Source organism: Lissotriton vulgaris, chromosome 4_1 (genome assembly GCF_964263255.1).
Source record: "Lissotriton vulgaris chromosome 4_1, aLisVul1.2, whole genome shotgun sequence".
In the NCBI taxonomy this organism is placed as follows: Eukaryota; Metazoa; Chordata; class Amphibia; order Caudata; family Salamandridae; genus Lissotriton; species Lissotriton vulgaris.
In genome coordinates, this window is record NC_141691.1 from 1,672,406,638 (window position 1) to 1,672,421,944 (window position 15,307).

Here is a 15,307-nt window from a genome sequence, read left to right on the forward strand (position 1 = left end):
GCAAAAACAATCTTCTGCAAAACCTTATCTAGTTATTTTTCTTTCGTAAATATATGAAAACAATGTACGTTTTCAAGAAGAATACAGAAATAATGTGCTCAAAATTAGCACACTTTTAGCACAAATATATGAACTACCCTAAGGACATGTCTTGTGAAGATATCAGGAGAAGCCACTGAAAAGAACATTTAACAACTCCCTTCCGTTTCTTTTAAACATAACTTCCAGCAAAGCTTCGAACACACATCTACCATGTAACTGAAGAACCACATAGCTGACATTTATACCTAACTACTGTACAAACGATTCAGCAGCAATGCAAATAGGCCTCGCCTTGATGACACACTGTCTTTGTAAATGCTTTTTGCAGACGCTGCACAACAAAAGAGAAACCACTGGAAGGAGAGACAAAAGTTGTTCCCGTCTCAACACGGACAGTATAAAAACAAGAAAGGCACACCGGAGTGGATACCAGTTTGTGCCCCAGTGAGACTGTAGAGTGCGTCCTAATACAGGAGCACTTTAGTCGTTCCCTGCTTGTTCCCAGGGCACCAGTCCTAAAAGAAGAAGTGGGGGGCGGGGCGCTGTCACCGGAAGTGACGTCACAACAGGAAGTGGCGTCATGAAAGGTGGCTTGCACCATCGGGCTCATTGCCTCCCCTCGCTCACCCCTTAGATGCGATTGCATCTGAGAAGTCAGCGCGTGAGCAGCGTGCTGTGAGCTCCGAGCTCCGAGCTCCTCGTCCCAGCGAGGCCAAAGAGTGAAGTCCAGCTGTTTGGCAGGGGGGATGGTGTCCACCTGGTACAATAAGTGGGGGGACACCGTCCACCCGCGTGGTATCCCGACTCGATCCCTGCTAGTTCCCCAGGCGCACTTTAAAGTGCACGCTACAAGACTGCAATGCCGAAGACACCACTACACTGGAAATCGAAAGGCAGGAATTGTGTGCACGTGGCTGCTCGTTCCTGCTGCAATACACCTGGGGAAATAAACTTTTAAAAAAGGTGGGACTTGCACCAACCATTAGCCAATTGGAGTCTACGATTTTTAAATGACACATTAAAAAGCCAATCCTTTGCAAAGGAGGAGTCAGACTCCACAAAGTAGATACAACAGCTCCTACATTGCAAGCACTGTTTAGGCTCTACCTAAAAACTGAGATCGCAATAAAGGGACTTGCTGAGCTAATCGGGCCCTCCAACATAACACAAGCTATAAAAAAGAAAAATGCACATCTATGTCTCACATTTCCTCATCCATCACACTGCTAGATGATGCACAAAAATTGCTCTTTCTGGCCATTACAATGTGAAAGCACTTTCCACATAGGCACAAAGTAAGGACAACGCACTTCCAGCCACACTGTGTAGCAGGCTCCCCTTATGGATAAGCACCTCAGTGCCACCCGTAGGGATAGCAAGTGGTATACAAATGCCATAATACAGCACAGAGTCTTCTCGGGTGCTTAGGCAAGACTAGAGAGTGAAGGGCAAAGGATTCCCCCATCCTCGCTATTGGGCAAGACCAGTGCAGCATTAAGGGGAGGGTGAGGAGCAGGTCAAAGATGCATCCGGTAACTTTGCAAGAGTGGGCAAGATTTATATTTTACACCCAGCATTTGTGGCAGGGCCCAGGTGTTTGTAACCACACCAGGCCCTAGCCAGTCCTAGGAGGGGATCGGGTGATGGGCGTTTTTTGTTGTTGTTTGTTTTAATGAGTAAGTGGGTTGGCCATGACCCACCCACTTATGCATAATACATTGTTATTCCCTTTCTTCCACCCCTCCCTCCCCACGTCCTCTGATTTAGGCAAACATTGCTAAACCATGTGCACTAATTTTCACTGACATAGTAATTTTAAACCAGTTTAAACATCCGATTTATGTTTACCTTGTTTTAATTTTAGAACATCTTGATGTAAGTAGTCAAATATGAGGGAATCAAAATGGTTCCCCACAGAAAATGTTTGACTGATTCTAGCCAAATCCCCTTTTTTGTGTTTGAGACATTTTAAAGATGTATGCAAACATGAACTAAAATATACAGACTCCGTGCATGCTCATTGGCCACTTTGACTTTTACTCATCAATTTTAAAGGCTGAAAAAATATACATCAGACCAGCAAAAGGCACCAGTTGGATCCTAGAACAGCATGGATGCCAGTTTGTTAATTTATTCAGTTAGTTTTTGTGGCTAATGGTGCATATGTTGATTGCCATGTTAATTCAAAGGATTTATTATTTTAACCACCCTATTTGTAAAGTTCTCTTCTTCCCCCAACTAATGTGCAATATATTTTGCAGGATGAAAGCCTTAATATGGTAGTGTATTTTTAGTGTATTTTTCCGAGGTATGTCGCAAATTAGTCACAAGGGGGCAAAGTTATTAATTCTGCAAAAATGAGTTTCCTGTTGGTGTTCTGACCCATTACAATACATGCATTTTGCACTCAGAGTGATAGCATATTATTCTCTTTATTTCCTGATTTACCAGTTCTTGATCACAAACTTTTGTTGGCCACTTTCCCTACATTTAAGTTTTTATGGTCTGACATGAAAGCGCCGCTGTTACCAAACTATTGTGTGAGCATCCTGAGAGAGGGGTTTAGCTCCGCCCACATGTTTCAAACCAGGATAACATGTTTTGATTGGGAAGAAGTTGTGTGCTTCCACCAAAAAGGTTTTGCTCTCCACACATCAGTTTGTTTATTTTTCCAGCTGCCTGAGCTGGAACTTTCAGGGACACACACACGCCATTTTAATGCTATTAACGTTTCTTAGAGAACTAGATAATTTATAGTGTTTTCCCTTGGCAGCAGCACAGATGGATGGAGGGCAGTCATTAACCTACACAAATGTTTAGGTCCAGCTTGACAGTGCAATTGTCACCTGACCTTTTAACCTACACCAATATCATTCTACAGTTCTTTGCCTCCACACAGATACATTTAATTCCCATGCTATTTACTTGTAATGCTTCACATAACCGTACAGAATTCCTTTAAAGCCAGACGCTGTGACATTCCCATTGGGTGGATGAGAAACACCTCCAGACCGAGGACACCGTGCTTTCTTTCGCTTCTTCTTGATTGGAGTCGCCAGTCATTTGCTTGAAAGGCTAACTATGTTCACATACAAATGAACTATGGTTGTGTTAATTGTTTGTTTTGTTATGCATTCTTTCACATTTTGTTTCAGTGCAACTCTTAATGGTTATCGGTATAATTCATGTGCTATTAATACGTTTCTTGTTATTGTGCATTAATGCAACTCCTTAAAAAAATTGCTGCGGAGTTCCTCAGATAGCAAAATGTTTGTCTGGATTTGTATTAAAACCCAATTTAAGGAAATGCATGAATAACTACAATGACCATAAAGGACTGAGAATGAAAAGTCAGACAACTTAAACCAGTATTTGCGATGGAACAGATTAACTAGAAATACTCTGCTGCAATGTCCACATGTTTCTTGACTCCTTAACAAGTTATGATATTGGAGTTTGGACATATTAAAGTTGTTATTGTAAGAGTGCGTGATTGAGCTAGAGATGTGGCTTTATTCTCAGTTTTTTTTCAATACAACACTGTCTCGTTACCTTTACGCTCCTTTGTGTAAACATGACTAGCAAAATAGAAAAGAGTTAGCTGAGCAGACTCTGGTAGCACGATGTGCCTTAATGATATGCTATTTCAATCTTAATCTAGGTTTACCAAGTAGAAGAAGAAATGCGTCAACTTCTGCGTGAAACAGCCCATAGCAAGAGGGCAATGGAGGAGAAAATCAAAAGGCTTACCAGTGCTTTAAGTGACATTCAGCAGGATCTCTGATGGAGATGGATTTATGATATAGAACTTCCATCAACACCTGATATTGGGTGCTGGGATTCACTCAGCCAACCAGAAAGCTTAGAGTGTAGACACTAACAGCTGCTGTCTGTTTGCATTCTAAGCTTAGTGGCAGGGACATGAAGCTGACCTGGTTTTCTTATCTACTGCCATTATTGTCTGGTATTGCCTTGCGGCTGGTTTTCATTATTTGCTCTCAATTGCCCTTCCTGTTATTATGAACGATTGGTTTCAGTTCGGGCACATCATCGCTGAAGCAGGCAATTAACATTTATATTTAAGCCTTCTAATACTTTAACCATCGTTAAAATGTAGTGTTTCAAGAGCGATTTTGATTACACATATACACCTAGAGATATAGGGGCTCAAGGACAATGTCAAAATTATATGGCTCGTCTTATTCAATGTTAACTATGATTGATTGATTAATGTGATCAGGGGCTTCAAAATTCAAATAGTTCTGTATAAATATGTACATATATGTGGGATAACCTGTGAAAATTAATTGTATAGTTCTAAATATGTTTTAACCAAGAATAATTCGATTTTCAATGTGGATATGTATTGATTGTTTTACAGTTATTTATTCAAATATGTACATTGGTATGTAACACCTATTCTAATTTTTTAATAAATTATTTGCCATTTGTCGTACTGCTCTTTGTGATTGTCACAAACGCCTTGTAGTTACTGTAGCCAAAATCCTTAGTGGGGAGTTTTAGCACTTGGCTTGCCTGTATAAGCTAATCTGACACCTTTAGTAGGTTTGTTATGGCATCATGCCCATTAGTTTTATAATTGTTAATTTAGGAAAACATTTCATGGTACAGTACCAAATCAAATTGTAAGTCAAACTTGGATTCGAATGTTTCTACAACTTGACTCTTTTATTGCTAGAGGTGACAAAATTTGTGTATTTTTTATTCAGAGTGTTTATACCAAGGAAATGTCTCAAGGGACATTGGTACCAATCAAAAAAGTGATGTCTGTTTCCTTGCTAGCACATATGCAACAGATAAGTGCTCACACGGTTTGAAAGCGCCGACAGTTTACATAGAGATTAAGTACATTTTTGAGGGTGTGGGGGAGATAGTGCTAAACTGGCTAGAATACTTTTGGTGTGTAGTTTTTGTTAGCTTTTGTGTTTCGCCTTGCAGCAACATGATTTGCTTCACAGTGCTGTGGAAAAACAGAAGAGGGATGCCACAGAAAGGGAGAAGTAAGGCATAATGTCATGTCGTGCTGATTACTTATAAAGCACCCGCTTCATCCAGGCCACCTTAATGCACTGACGACAGGCTGTCTTCAACCTATATCAGTGATTTATGTGGTGCATAATGGTGAATAAAAGGCGTAATGGAGCAGGGTTTTCTATACCTTAATTTTCGAGTATAATCAATAAATAACCTTCAACACTGGTCGTATGGAACTTTTTGATTGTCGACAAGGAGAGGTAAGGAGCCATCATCCACATCAGTCCAATAACACGTTAAATAGTAAAATACTTTTTGTTCAGTCAATTTAGTTTTACTTTCAATTCTTTTAGTTTTTCATTTTTTTCTCCAGTATTGAATCTTTCTTAGATTCACATGCTTGTATCTTCCCCGTCGTCATGATGGGAGTCTGATGGTAAAAGAATAACTGTAGCAGTAAAAGAAAAAACTGCATAGAAAACCCTATAGGGAAGTATATACATTGGTAGCTTATCACCATTAATATGTGGTCCAAACACCAACCAATCAGCTGCCAGCCCTGAGATCACAATCCCCACCAGAGCCACCATCCCTCAGATTTCCAACCGCCATCGTGGGAGAAGGAGTCTCCCTGAGCTCTGCTCAGTCTATTGGTGAACTTTTGACCTAACTTCAGTTTTGGATTGAGTTACTGTTTTTTCCTTTATTTCTTCACCATGTCTGATAGCTCTAAGAAGAGGCTTTTCAGACTTTGCAAATCTTTTGGGGAGGCCAGATTATTTTCTGAAGACCCCCACAAAGAATGCCTATATTGCCTTTACCCAAAGCACAACCCCAAGGAGTGCAAACACTGTTACACTTTCTCAGCAAAAACCTTGGAAGACAGAGAAGCACGCTTGCAATTATGGCTTCAGAAAAAGAAGGCTACCTCAGACTCTGAGTCTGATGAAGGATCTAAAGAGCACTCCTCTTCTAAACATAAGAGGGAGTTGTCTGAGGAAAAAATGGATGTGAAGAAGCAAAGAACAGAATGATCTAAAGCCAAAGATTCATAGTCTTCTTTGCCTCATACGCCCCTTAAAAACCCTTCAGAGATGAAGGGCACCGCCGCCGCTCCTGTCGACGAAGACGAGGGTATCTTCTGTCATGACGCTGACGAAGACGTCGACGACCTCAATGGCGACCATATAGTTGACGACGACCATCTTGACGATGACCGCATCGTCATGGACATCAACGACATTGTCGACGACTAGTGCACAAACCTCGTCGACAACGATCCTAATAACGCCGTTGTATCTCTCGTCGACGACGAGTTTCAAATCACCGGCGACAAGATCATCCATTACAATAAAAAGGTTTCCACTGCCGACGGGCTCGTTGATGGACAAGAAAACAACAGAAATTATCGCATGGACCAAGATGGACCGCTCCTCCTTCTAAGCTACTGGATTTACAGGAGTCAGAAGATGAAGGGCAATATGGAGTGGCTTATAGTCCCTCGCAACTCCAAATTAAAAGCCAAGAGACAGACGAGGATGAGGTCCAGGAAGTTGAGGGAAAACTGTTGTTTAAAGATCGCCCAGTTCAATGTTCCAAAAGGTACGAATCATTCCAGCAAGCCTATGATTACAATGAGGAAGTAGAGGATAATGTCAGGGAAGACACAATAGCCATGCCTGTCTCTTTAGTCTCCGACTTAAGACAGATGATTAACAAATATTATCGCTGTTTTCCAGATGCCAATACCCCTTCCTCCAGCAGCACAAGGGTTCTACAACAGGTGGTTCAGACTCCAGTGGTTCAACCCTCACCTCAAGTGCTGACAGTGCACACCCCTAAAATTATAACCGTTACGGATGACTTTGTGGAAAGCGAGCAAGAAGAGCAGACAGAGGAAGGAGAATTACAAGAAGACGACCCAGGGGCAGATGAATGGGATCAATATGTTCTACTCTAGTGCCATCACCATCTCTGGCAAATTCACCACCGGAAGACATAGATGGTTTTCATGACTTAATGGAGAAAGCCTCCAAACGGTTTGAACTTCCTTTGCCGGTAAAGAAAAATGAATGTTTCCTTTATTATTTTAAGGAAACTTCCAGAAAATCCATAAAGACAATACCAATCATCAACCACATCTAGGATGGAGGGCTGAAGATTAGGAAAAATCCAGCATCGGTTGCAGCCTCAGTTCCTAGGTGTCATGAGCGCGATCCAGCAAGCCCACTATCCATATTTCGGAACTCTTCGCATGGGCAATTCCGTTCCGTTCCAAAGAACTACATTACCCATGAACCCTCGCGTGTCACGCCCGATGTCGCGAGAAGACGGCATAAGGAGGAAGTGGTTTTCCGAGCCGTCGTCAGAAATTCTTTATCCGAGGCAGGTCTCCCGCAGTGGTTCCTGTTCTCTGTAATTGCAGACCGGTAAGGGTGCTCTGCACCACGCATTGTTCCTCTTCTGCCAACCTCTGTTGGTAAGCAGTTTGCTCTTGCGGAGGCTGGCTCGTTTCTTGGTTTACTTTCTCAGCTGGCATTTTCAGCTGGTGGCGAGGGAGTAGGAGTCCACTTTATGTGCTCGGCCTGTATTGTCGTCCGGCAGGGTGTTCAGTGAAGAACTGTTCTTTCACGCTCTTAATAAGAGAAATTACTTTGTCCCTTCTTGGCATCACCCTCTAAGGCGCTACCCCTTTTTGTTCTATGTACTTTGTATACCGTATTACTCAGGTACTTTTGTGCAAGACTTATTACACAAGAAGAATTTTGATGTACTTTCTAATGGATCAACAAAACCTTATGTAAGGATATATTTTGCATTACCAATCCTGAGGCTGAATTACACAGGATTGCTTTTATGTCCTTGGAGGATTTATAAGGTCTTGTAATGTGTTGCTCTGGTTCTATCTTTAACAGGGGTTGGTACGAGTGGTAGAGGACTACGCTCTATTCCTGTGAAGTACAGTGGAGTCTAGATACGGGTAGGTTCATGGTATATGTCTGGTGCAAGGTTGTTGATGTTTTGTACCTACAGAAAAAGTGAGCACATTAATATATGGCTATGTTTTCTTTATTTCATTACTGCAGTTATAACATGACAAGAACCGTCCACACAGAAGGCACTCCCTTCTATCCAAGCAACAACCTCTACAAGGGTTATTCATTTTTGTTACAGGTATAAGAGGTGTATCCATCCCTTAAGAGTCTATTATTGCTCTTATGTATTTCATGATTTGTCAGGGAGAAAAAGAAGGTGTTCTCAGTGTGGTGTTTTTCTCGTTACAGATCTCCTTCCCCGCTGTTCCCTTCCATTCCTTCCCCCACTTTATCCTTCCAAGGACCTATGCCATAACGGCTTTTAGGCTTGGTTAGATCGAGAGGTGGACCACTCCTTGCAACAAACCGATCCTGGGGACTTACTACTGTCACACTGGGATCGAGAAAAATTATTGTGCCCCAGAAACATCACCAGCGTGACTAATAGGTCATCCTAGACCTGGATCGGTTGTTATGCAGGCGGCGCAGAGACGCTCCAAGACCCCGGCCTCTGCTTTGTCAGCTCCTCCTGATAAGGAGGGAAAAAAGATGGATGGGGCAGGGAAGCCCTTTGCAGTGTTGGCAGTGGCTTCTGTCAAGGCCACAAATGCATTGGCAATTGTCAGCCGATATAACCGACAGATGTGGTCGGACATAGCTCCACTTTTGTCTCATCTAACTGAAGACAAGAAAGAGGAGGCGGCTATACTTTTGCAAGATGGGGCTAGAGCTGCTTCTGAGTCCATTGACATAGCCATGGACATATCATCAATTGGATTTAGACAAATGGCTGCAGTGGTAGCGCTTCGAAGACAGGGGTGGCTGAAGGCAACATCTTGCAGAACCGAAGTCAGGCAAAGATCGTGGACATGCCCTTTGATGGGGAGATCCTTTTCGGAAGGCACATAGATGATGTGTTGTAGGGAATAAAAGCGGACACAAACACCACAATAGCCTTAGGATCCATACAGCAAGGAAGATTTCAGTCTTTTTGTGGAAGAGGGTCAAGAGGACAGTTCAATCAAAGCTCTTCCTTCCAATCTAACAGGTGTCAACCTTACCAGCAGGGATACCGTAAATACTCCACTAATCAACAATTTCGCTATTCTAACACCTCTTACCAGCAGCTGTCTGGAAGAATCTCTGCTGCAAGAGGAAAGGCGCAGGACTCCAATAGGAGACAGTGACGACCTCCAAGCGCCTCACAACTTGTCTCATCCCTTGCTGGGAATGATATCTTCTTGCATTCCATTAGTCTCCGATTGTCGACTTCGCATGCGGCCCCTGCAAGAACTTCTCGACAAATGATGGGTTCAAGCCCTAGGATCCTTCGAGGATCGAATGACTATCAACCATCGAATCAGAAAAGCTCTGTCATGGTGGGGCATCAGGAGCAACTTGTCAAAAGGTCTACTGTTCGAACCCCAATTTCCAAGCTATGTCCTGTTGATAGACGCCTCATTACACGGATGGGAAGCACACCTTCAGGAACTGGAAATAAAAGGTCAATGGACAGAGCAAGAGTCCCAATTACATATCAATCTACTCCAATTAAATGGTTTTCCTGGGCCTGCAGGCTTTCCTTCTCAGAATCCAAAACTCGCCTGTTATAGTCAGGACAGACAGTACGACAACAATGTATCTGAAAGAGACAAGTTAGTGATAGATTCCTTACCTTAAAATATCCCCAGGCGTCATATTGGATCCGGAAAATTTTTCGTCAGCAGTACCCCTGCACGTCGGTAGGTGGCCTTGTGCGGCTCCGTGTCCGCTGCTGGCATTGTAAACGCTGATATGACGTCACGGAGACTACTTAGGCGCCACCCATGCGCGCTGACGTCAGTTCATTCTTTTTCCACACCAGCAAGCGCAGATCCGGTTAGAGCACGTACCCTAGTCACTTTTTGACTAACATTTTGAGACTTTTGTCTCTGCTTCTTGTGAGTCTTTCACTCCTGGTGCCACGTAGGGATGCCTGGGTTTAAATCCTGTGGGGCCTGTCGCCGTACGATGTTGGTGGCCGACCCCCATGGCATCTGTCTCTACTGTCTGGAGTGGGACCATGACTCCTGGTCATGTTTCGACTGTCTGGCCATTGCTTTGCGGGAGCGGTCTCAAAAGCTGCTGGAATCCAGGCAGTCATCTCCGCGCCGTTCGAGGTCCAGGGGTCGCTCGAGGGACCGTCAGCAAAGCCATCATCATCGCTCCTCGGGGTCAAAGACCTCACCCTTGGAATCAGGTAAGATACGTCACAAGAAAAAGTAAAAGAAGCGTGTTTGCTCTCCGACTTCCCCCCCATTGGTCTCCGGACGCAGACGAGGGGGCCAGGAGTTCTTCCCCCGCGGCTTCTTAGGAGCCTGAGAGTCCCATGGCCTACCCACCTTCTCCGGGTCCGTTGGCGACTCCGGCCCATGTGCAAGAGTTTCTTGCCACCATGGACCGCCTTTTCAGGCCTAGGGTTCCCGCCGGCACGCCTTCGGGCCCCGCGGTTCCTATTGAGGGCCCTTGCTTGCCAGCGGCTCCTGCCCCGGCGCCACAAGGTCCTCCGCCTTTGAATATCCAGGCAATTTTGCTCGGGCTTGGGACCCTGATTGGGACATGTAGCCGGATCGGCGCCGACCGATGCCGTTGGAGCATTTGTTTTCCCCTGTTCCTCCCCCGCCACTGCCACCTATACCACAGACTATGGAGGAGGGGGATGACTGGGAGGGGTCGAAGGACACTCTTGCACAGCAGTGTGAATCTGAACATGAGTCGGCGGAAGACTCCGAGAACACAAGTGGCCTTGACCTCTCCGCAGAGCCTGGATTTATGTCTCCTCCAGCGATCATGGAAGAGGGCGCTACATATACTTTGGTGCTCTGTAGAGCAGTTGAGGCCCTTGACATTGATCTGCCTACTGTCACTCACAAGACCAACCTCCTTACTGAGGTGCTTCAGCCAGTGGCAAGTTCTATGGAGCCTCTGCTCCCGTTTAATGAGTCCTTGACGGATGTTTTGATAGGCACCTGGTCTAGGCCAGCCACAGGGTTTCCTGTGGATAAGAATGTGGCCAGGCGCCATCGCCCGACACCGGGTGACCCGGCCTTTCTGACAAATCATCCGACTCTGGAGAGCCTGCTCATTCAGGCTTCCACTTCCCAAAATGTGTTCCCTACCGCCCCGCCGAATAAGGAATCGAAAAGCTGAAGCAGTTTGGCAAGAGGTTATTTAGGGCTGCGGTCGATTAACACTGCATGCCTCTTGGGCCGCTTCTCCCACGGTGTGTGGAACACAGTGGCACAGGCACTGCCCCCGTGTCCGGAAGAGGTTCGGGCTGTACTTTCCCAAGCTGTCGCTGAGGGGAAGGATGCCACAAAGTTCGCCATTCGGTGTGGGCTGGACATCGTGGACTCTTTAGGGCGAGCGATCTCCATGACAGTGGCCCTGTGTCGTCATGCCTGGCTGCTTTCCACTGGGTTTTCGGGAGATGTCCAGAGTTCCCTCATGGACATGCCCTTTGATGGTACTCGCCTGTTTGGCGATAAGGCAGGCAGTGCGCTGGAACGTTTTAAGGACTCTCGGCTACAGCCAAGTCCTTAGGTCTCTCCACAACACGCCCGGCCACCTCTACCTTTCGTTCCTTTCGCCACAGAAGAAGTGCCCCTGCACCTTCGTCCAGCCAGAAACCTGCGCAGACCCAAAATCAGCACTGCCGTTGGCGTGGAGGCCGCCGTGGTGGCGCAGGGGCCAACGGGCAGGTCAGTCCAATGCCACCCCTGCAGCATCCACCTCAAAGCCTTCCTAGTCTGAGCTTTGGGGTGCTCTCCACGCCAGTGGGAAGCAGGATTCATCACCTCCCCCACTGGCGTTCTGTCACTTTGGACAGGTGGTGCTGCAAATTTAAAAATTTAAAAAGGGGTTACTCCCTCCCCTTCGAGTCTGCCACCCCCCCAGCCATGCCACCTCAGTTTCACTGCATGTCGGGGATCACTTTGCGCTTCTCCAGCAGGAAGTCACAGCCCTCCTGGCCAAGGAGGCCATCAAGCGCGTTCCTGGGCCAGAAGTAGGACATGGTTGTTATTCCCACTACTTTCTGGTCCCCAAGAAGGACAAAGAGGGCCTGCACCCCATCTTGGCCCTCAGGAACGTCAATCACTTCCTCTGGAAGGAGAAGTTCAAGATGTTGACTCTGGCTCGGGTCTTGGTTGCCCTCGACCCTGGAGACTGGATGGTAGCGTTGGACTTGAGGGCGCATATTTTCACATCCCTGTCTTGCCGGCCCCTACCTCGACGACTGGTTGTTGAAGGCGGGCTCGCCCCTGGCAGTCGTCACCCACCTTCAGACTACGGCCTACCTCCTGCATTTCCTGGGGTTCTCCATCAACGTGTCGAAGTCACACCTGAGTCCCTCTCAGAAGCTCCCTTTCATTGGAACGGTTCTGGATTCGAAGCAGTTTCAGGTGTATCTTCTCGAGCAGCAAGTCCGGGATATACAGGTTATGATTCCGATCTTTCATCCTCTATCCCGGGTTTGTCAGGATGATCCTCCTGCTCCAGGGCCTGATGGCCTCCGGCATCCTGCTGGTGCAACATGCCAGATGGCATATGCGGGCTCTGCAGTGGTACCTGAGGTTCCAGGGGGCACAGCATCAGGGCAACCTGCCCGATCATGTCCAGATCTCGGAGGGTACTGCAGTGGTGGCTCACGAATCGTGATTGGGTCAATCGCATATCCCTCTCCCTTCCCCAACCGGAGCACATAGTGGTGATGGATGCGTCCCTCCTGGGATGGGGTGCAAAGGCCTCTGGTCTCCAGCGGAGTCCCGGCTCCAAATCAACCTTTTGAAGCTTCGGGCAATCCGACTTGCACTGAAGGCATTCCTTCCCTCTGTCCGGGGAAGTATAGTGCAGGTGTTCACAGACAACACCCCGCCATGTGGTATTGCAAAAAACAGGGCAGGGTGGGGTTGTGGACCATTTGTCAGGAGGCTGTGCGTCTCTGGACATGGCTGGAACATCAAGGCATTACCTTGGTGGTTCAACACCTGGCAGGTTCTCTGATTGCCATGGCGGACAAACTCGGCCGCCGGTGCTTGATGGATCACGAATGGCGTCTGAACTCAGACGAGGCGCAAGGTCTCTTTCAGCAGTGGGGAGAGCCTTGGTTAGATCTATTCGCCACCGAAGAGAACGCACAATGTCATCAGTTCTGCGCATTGGAATTTCCAAGGCGGCACTTGCTCGGCGATGCTTTTAGTCGCGAGTGGAGTTGAGGTCTGTTGTACGCCTTTCCGCCTACACTACTTCTGCCCATAGTGTTGAAGAAGATTTGACACGACCAGGCCCAAGTCATCCTTGTGGCTCTATATTGGGCACGAAGATACTGGTATCCCGAGCTACTCAGCATGACGATCGATCCCCCAATCCGACTGCCTCTTTGGAAGGATCTTCTGTTGCAGCAACAGGGGATGGTCCTCCACCTGAACCTGTCCAGCCTCCTCCTCCTCCATGCTTGGAGATTGAGCAGTGACAGTTGGCAGCTTTCGATCTTCCTCCCGAAGTCTGTGATGTCATTCTGCCAGCCAGGCATCCCTCCACTAAGACGGTATGCGCCTGCAGGTGGAACAAATTTGTGGTATGGTGCACAGCAAAGGCTGTGGATCCCCTTTCTGCCCCTCTTTCTGAAGTCCTTCTGTTCCTTCTATCCTTGGCCAAGCAGGGCACAGCTCTGGGCACTATCAAAGGTTATCTTTCGGCCATTGATGCCTTTCTACTGCTTCCAGATCAGCCTTCTCTTTTTAAGTCTCCGGTTGTGAACCGTTTTCTTAAAGGCATTACACATGTTTCCTCCCGTGCCTTTCATAATGCCTCAGTGGGACTTAAATCTTGTCTTGACTTATCTGATGTGCACTCCCTTTGAGCCCCTTCATAATTGTCCTTTACGTCTTCTCACTTTAAAGACAACTTTCCTGGTAGCTATCACCCCTGCCAGAAGAGTGAGTGAGCTCCAGGCTCTTTCTTCTAAACCTCCTTTACTTTCTGTTCATCCGAACAAGGTGGTTTTAAGGACCTGTCCTTCTTTCCTGCCAAAGGTTGTCACACCCTTCCACATCGGGCAGACCATCACTTTGCCCACCTTCTTTTCGCCTCCGCATCCTTCAAAAGAGGAAGAGAGGCTCCACCGTCTGGACCCAAAACATTTGCTCTCTTTCCATCTGAAGCACACACAACAGTTCCGAGTGGATGACCAGCTCTTTGTTGGCGCCAAAAAAGGTTGGGCCGTGCACAAAAGGACCATCTCTCGGTGGCTCGTTCTGTGCATCAAAGCATGTTACTCATTAGCTAAGAAGGAGCCTCCTGTGGGGCTGCGTGCCCATTCTACCAGGGCGAAGGCAGCCACTTCTGCCTTGGGACGCAGCGCTCCCTTGCAGGACATTTGTCAGGCAGCTACGTGGGCTTCGCTGCACACTTTCACCAAGCATTACTACCTTGACAGTCAAGTCCGGAGAGACTGCTTCTTTGGCCGTTCTGTTCTCCATGACTTTTTGGTGTAATATTGTTCGTAGACCCATCACCGTGGTTGGTATTGCTGGGGTATCTATTCTAAGTTAAGGAATCTATCACTAGCGTGTCTTTCAGATGCATAAGTTACTACTTGTGTAACAATATATTTGTAAGAGACATTAGTTAGTGAAAGATTCCTTTCCACCCTCCCCGTTCTGCAAACTGATTTCTAGGGTTAAGGTCATCCCTTTCAGGGCCCTAGTTTCATGGCACCAGTGGCCAGTTTCCTGCATGACTCTGCGTACCTGGGGCGGAAAGTCGTGTCAGCGCGCATTGGTGGCGCCTAAGTAGTCTCTGTGACGTCATCTCTGCGCTTACGACGCCAGTGAAGGACACGGAGCCGCACTACGCTACCTACCGACACGCAGGGGTACTGCTGACGAAAAACTTTCCGGATCCAGTCTGAAGCCTGGGGATATTCTAAAGTAACAAATCTATCACTAACTAATGTCTCTTACAGATATATTGTTACACAAGTAGTAACTTGTGCTTTACTTATTGAAACAGGGGGCACAACATCAAAACTCCCCTCAGCACAAGCACAGAAGATTTGGAACTGGATGCTTAAACACAACATTTCTCTGCAAGTCCAACATGTCCCTGGGGTACACAACAAGAGAGCAGATCGGCCTCAATCTGCCAAGAATGGGAACTAAATCAAACTCCACTCTTAAAAATATATATTCAGA

The 15,307-nt window shown here is 46.6% G+C and overlaps 1 protein-coding gene across 1 annotated transcript in view; it reads left to right on the forward strand.

The window, feature by feature from the left end:
• Positions 1 to 4,498, forward strand: part of LRRCC1 (leucine rich repeat and coiled-coil centrosomal protein 1) — a 407,257-nt gene extending 402,759 nt beyond the window's left edge. Inside the window, exon 19 of the mRNA XM_086965946.1 lies at positions 3,704 to 4,498. Within this exon, the coding sequence (XP_086822072.1) occupies positions 3,704 to 3,826 (123 nt within the window). The 3' untranslated portion in view covers positions 3,827 to 4,498. The remainder of the gene's footprint in view (positions 1 to 3,703) is intronic.
• Positions 4,499 to 15,307: the final 10,809 nt, after the last annotated feature.